The 6,025-nt window shown below is 39.8% G+C and overlaps 1 protein-coding gene across 1 annotated transcript; it reads left to right on the top strand.

The window, feature by feature from the left end:
• Nucleotides 1-3,125: 3,125 nt before the first annotated feature.
• LOC121601004 (F-box/LRR-repeat protein 14-like) lies at nucleotides 3,126-5,507 on the top strand. Its single transcript, XM_041929787.1, has one exon. It carries the CDS (start codon nucleotides 3,929-3,931, stop codon nucleotides 5,426-5,428), a length of 1,500 nt encoding a protein of 499 aa, XP_041785721.1. The 5' UTR covers nucleotides 3,126-3,928; the 3' UTR covers nucleotides 5,429-5,507.
• Nucleotides 5,508-6,025: the final 518 nt, after the last annotated feature.

The raw sequence follows: 6,025 nt of genomic DNA, 5'->3' as shown, positions 1-6,025 counted from the left end.
AGTCTGTTTGCCAACGATGCAAAAATTTTCGCGCCTATACATAACACAGATGATTGTACAGTCTGTTCCCGAGTTACGCGGTTTCTACGTTCCCAACGAATCCGCGTAAATCGAGTATCCGCGTAAGTCGAATTTCATGTTTTTTGACTAAATTACTATTGATTTCTCGGAGTTTTTGATTGATGTAGTACTTTTATACACTTTGTTATTTATTTGATATGATTCGTGCAGAAAAATCTAATATTTCTGGCTTTTAAGCGGTTTCCATTTGTTAACGAAAATGCAATTTATACCGAACTTGAAGCAAATTGTACCGATTTAACATTTAATCTGTCAAAGGGGGCCTTTCCGTTTTAAGCTCGTAGGCTGAAATTTCAGCCTATCAGCTGTTTGCATTGTAAAGCAGCTTTCGAGCAGCTATCTAAGTGGTTTAAAATACAGGTGGGCTTATCCCAAGGTGTATGAATTTAGAAGACTGATTTTTATTGCTTCTGTTTCTGAATGAAGATTTTAAGAGTGTTTTGTGTATTCGTCATGCCTGCAGAAAGCTTGTTTGAACAAAAGTTTTCACCCGTCCTGTCAAAAAGTGATATTTAAATTTGGTTATAAAAACAAGCTATGAGACCACCTGGACTACATACACTTTGATTCTAGATTCCACCACGTGTTTTCGAGCAGGTACTCGAATCTAATTCTAGCTTTGTGGCTAGAATAATCTAGACTGAAAATTGCAGGCTAGTTTTTTGTGTGGTTTTGTATGGAGTGTTTACATGATTTCAGCCTCCAACTGTCAAACTCCATACAAAAAACTAACTAGAATCGTGAAGGCCTCCAAAATTAGAAATCCGCGTATCTCCGAATCCGCGTATGTCGAGAACTGTGTAACTCGGGAACAGACTGTATATTCCTGCAAGACTGCATCGAAATCTTCTGTCCGTGGTGCAAGCGCAATGGACTGACTATCTGCATCGAGAAATGCTTCTGTGTGTCTTGTTGTCTATGCAGGAGCCCAATTACTGGTACCTACTTCATAGACGGCACTGCAGTTAATCGACAAAATCATGCCAAAGACCTGGGCGTTCTGCTTGGTTCTAGTTTGAACTTTAAAGAGCATATCGATGACGTTGTAGCCAGAGGAAATCAATTACTTGGCGTGGTTATCCGGACAACTAATGAATTCCGCAACCCCATGTGCATCAAAGCTGTCTACAACTGTATCGTTCGTTCGGTTCTGGAATATTTGTGCGTAGTCTGGAGCCCAACTACCGCTTCTTCAATTGCTCGACTTGAGGCGATTCAACGTAAGCTCACGCGATATGCCCTACGTCTACTTCCCTGGCAGGATCGCAATAATCTTCCTCCGTATGCTGCGCGGTGCCGTCTTCTAGGCCTTGAACCTCTTTTGGTTAGAAGACGCAATGCACAGTGCTCTTTTATCGCTGGTTTGCTAAATGGCTATATCGACTCATCGCCTTTGTTGCATCGAGTCGATATCTATGCACCATCCCGAACACTTGGGTCTAGAGAGACTCTATGGCTCGCTCAACCTCGTCCCAGCGCAGGTCGGTCTGACCCTATGTTCCGCATGTCGGCTGTTTTCAACACTATTTCGGACTGCTTCGACTTCGACATCTCCACTCAGTGCTTTAAGGCACGTCTCCGGCTTCTGCCGTGGCCGGAGTGAATCGCGATACAAATATTGCTTTGCTATGTTTTTTTTGTGTTCTGTTACTGATTTCAATAAGGCCATACGGCCCGTTAACGATTAAAAAATAATTAATAATAATAATAATAATAAACACGAATATAGAAAGGCTTCGTTTAGCAGAAAGTGAACGACTCATACATTCTAAATAGCATAAAAAAGTGCTGTGGCACCATCTGGTGGAGGGATACCCAATCAGAGGAGCGTCCTCGCTTGGAGAGCTTTCTCAATCCCTCTGTTCTGTTGTATGGTTTCGCATTGAAGTTATGCATCGCTAGAACTAGAACGGCGATACGATTGTTTAAATACTAAACTCCAATACATTTATCAGCACTGAAGCAGGTGAGATTTGAGTAATGGTCGTTGGTGTTGATATCCACATATCTGACCACACACACAACCGGTCATATAGATTTTTTGCTCGGAAAGTTAGGTCATGATTAAGATGATGCTTGTCGAAACACATTGCAAGAAAAGGACAGTAGTATAATTATGAGTTGTAATACGCCAATTATTGAGCAACACAATGATACACGTTGTCGCACAGTTGCAGAAACATACTTTTTAGTCCTGCTAATGAGCACGTTTTGAGAGAGCGTTATAAGCCCGTTTTTTCTCACAAAATTGTAAAATGTCGTGCGGTAATGTCAGTTGGGGTTGATTTTGGCTATTTTTCTCGCTACATTACGTGTAATTGTCTCGATATGTCTGGTTACACGGTAAGCACGAATAATCCAAATTCATGAACATCGTGAATCGATTCATCCCATACAGTGTTTACGGTTTATGGTTTGTTTCGAGAAAATGAAGAACACATCGGACCAGAATGATGTGAAAATCGACAATAATGAAAATCATGAGTATTTTCTACACAACATAATACTAGTTTTAACGACTATCACATATTGTGCATCGCTTTAAGATTACTGATGTTTTTGTTTTGTTACAATTTAATTGAAATTTAAAAAAAAAATTTCGTATAAAAGAGAAGTTCGAACAAGAATTTACAACAAGACAACAAATAGAAATAGAATCTAAACTATTTGATATTTTTATAACAAAACTAATCTACAAATATATATAGATATATAGACATTAATATCAACATTATGCGAATTTTTAGAATTTTTTTTGGAAACCCGTTTTTTCACTCAAAACGATTGCACTTATCGAACATCGTGTCTGAAATCCTAATACATTTAAATAATGATTTCCGGACACATTCAACACTACAGTTACATTGATGAATACATAAAACATTACAATTACATTGATGAATATATTTAATAGCTTATAAACTGTTGACTAAATATCATGATACTATACACAGAAATTATCGGTAACATTTGCCCACTGTGCTATGTATAGCAGGTGCATCTATACATACGCAGACCGAGCTCGACCTCGGTTCATTCAATTTCGGTTTCCATTCATTCCGCTTCGTTTTCATTTTTCATTCATTTTTCGTACCGAACGGACATGCAAAGCGAGGTGCTCTGAAAGAACTGTTGATTTGAACGGTGGCCTGCAGTATTATTTACTCATTGCACTGATTGGTTATTGAGAAGTGCTATAAGTGAAGGAAAGTCTTATAGTTTGACACAATGCAAGATTCCTCGTACGTAAAACTGCAAACTTCCCAAGTATTGTGAAATATCTTAGTGCACCTAGATCATCACGCATTTTGGCAACGCATGGAAATGCATGTAATGAGTTTTGATTACGTATCACTCACTATAGACTATTGTTGTTCAAGTAAGCCTAGAAAGTGTGCAATTCAGTGCTATATTCGACCGTAGGTGGTCGCAACAACTCGATTGTGTCCCGTGTGTTTGGTAATCTAATCTGTGAGAAATTGTTTATGTGCTGGCACATGTATTGGCGTGTATTTGAATTTATCGTGTTCACAGCAACAATTAAGTTGGATCCGCGTGGGATCAGGTTATCGTTATAATCGTCGTGCTTTTATAAAAACGGAGGAAATAATCATCTACCAAAATCAGTCTGCTGCTACTAAGATCAGCAAATATTTAATGTGGGGAAAATTGAGGTTTCGTACTTACGCCTATATTTCCATGATATCGAAACTTTTGCAGTGAAATGGTATGTTAAACGAGAAGATTCATTTTGTGTATGATTCGCGGTTCCGTAGTTCAACAGTTCTGATCTTGTTCGAGATCGAGTAGGCACACCGTTAAAAAAAAAGCAAATTAAACAGTGTCAATGGAGGAAGCTAGTTTTTTGTTGACGGAAATTCCAGGCGGTTTCATATCGCATCGACCACATACGATAACCGGTGGGCATCATCACCGGTATGCACCCTATTCTGTTGTGTTACATCAGCCACATTTGCAACAGACCTCTGCCTCGCCGACAATATACACCATCCCATCACATCATTTGTCGCACCGTGCCCATCCGCATCTCCCACATCCCGGACACCATGCTCCACATTATCATCATAATCTCCATGGGACGATTCATTCTACAAATCGCCCCAAGAGCCCGAACACTCCTCCTCCGCAACCCGTAGAGGAAGAAGGCACCCATATTGGACATCTTTACCCAGAAATACTTGCTATGATCTTTGCCAAGCTAAACGTCAAGGATCGTGGCCGTGCCGCCCAAGTGTGCACCGTCTGGCGTGATGCTGCGTACGCAAAATGCTGTTGGCGAGGCGTCGAAGCCAGTTTGCACCTACGACGGCCTTCTCCGACACTATTTGGGTCGTTGGTGAAACGAGGTATCAAACGGGTTCAGGTGTTATCGGTTCGACGTGCCCTGAAAGACATCGTAAACGGCGTGCCGAACTTGGAGTCACTGAATCTAAGCGGCTGTTACAATATCACAGATATGGCTATCGGGCATGCGTTTGCTGCCGACTTTCCTAACCTAAAGGAACTGAATCTGTCGCTCTGCAAGCAGGTGACAGATTCCAGCCTTGGACGCATTACACAGCACTTGAAAAATATAGAGGTTCTAGAGCTCGGAGGATGCAGTAACATCACCAACACGGGTCTACTTCTCATTTCGTGGGGTCTGAAGAAGTTGCGCCGGCTTAATCTTCGGTCATGCTGGCACATCTCGGACCACGGTATCGGACATCTTGCAGGGCTCAGTAAGGAAACGGCTGATGGAACACCGGCACTCGAATACATAGGGCTGCAGGACTGTCAGCGCCTTTCCGATGAAGCGCTGCGACACATTGCCCAAGGGCTCACTTCACTGCGATCGATTAACCTTAGCTTCTGTGTTTCCGTCACGGACAGCGGGTTGAAGCATTTGGCGCGCATGTCGCGTCTGGAAGAGCTGAATCTGCGCGCCTGTGATAACATATCGGACATCGGTATGGCGTACCTGACGGAAGGCTGCAACTCGATCTCAACATTAGACGTTAGCTTTTGTGATAAGGTGGCCGACCAGGCCATGGTGCACATCTCGCAAGGTCTATTCCAGCTGCGCTCTCTAAGCCTTAGTGCGTGTCAGATCACGGACGAAGGTCTTTCTCGCATTGCCAAATCGCTGCACGATTTAGAAACACTTAATATTGGTCAGTGCAGTCGTATCACCGATCGCGGGTTAGAAATCGTTGCTGCAGAACTGATAAATTTACGTGCCATCGATCTTTACGGATGCACCCGGCTTACGCCGAATGCGTTGCAAAAGATCAACCAATTGCCGCGACTGTCCAAGGTTAATCTTGGCCTTTGGCATGTACGGTGATGCGTTTAAGGACATTAAAGGTTTTTTAGCAGAGAGATTTAAGGATGAATAAAATAATAAAACAAATGGCCATCATACTTTTTTGCCCTAAAAAAAAAAAAAAATATATATATATATATATATATATATATATATATATATATATATATATATATATATATATATATATATATATATATATATTATATATATATATAGATATATATATATATATATATATATATATATATATATATATATTATATATATATATATATATATATATATATTATATATATATATATATATATATATATATATATATATATATATATATATATATATATATATATAAATATAACCGTTGGGCAGCAAAAAGATGTTTTGCATGAAATTGGAAAATAAACTTTAAGTAGTGTTATAATAATCAATTTTAATATGTTTAGGTTTTCCATCGTTTTCCATTTTGATTGTATGTTTTGTTTTATGTGAAACAATGTTATTTTGTTGGCTTATATTCAATGAACCAGAAAACTACAAAGATTTAGCTGATAAACGATCGACCCCAAAATATATGTGCCAGGTACAAGAGTAAGCAGGAAAGCTCACGAAATCGGT

This window comes from Anopheles merus, unplaced genomic scaffold, assembly GCF_017562075.2.
Source record: "Anopheles merus strain MAF unplaced genomic scaffold, AmerM5.1 LNR4000016, whole genome shotgun sequence".
In the NCBI taxonomy this organism is placed as follows: domain Eukaryota; kingdom Metazoa; phylum Arthropoda; class Insecta; order Diptera; family Culicidae; genus Anopheles; species Anopheles merus.
The sequence above is the reverse complement of the archived record's forward strand: the minus strand, read 5'-3'. Positions and strand labels throughout refer to the sequence as shown.

Excerpts from the sequence above, each read along its gene's own strand:
- LOC121601004 (XM_041929787.1), top strand. The coding sequence starts at position 3,929 with ATGGAGGAAGCTAGTTTTTTGTTGACGGAAATTCCAGGCGGTTTCATA.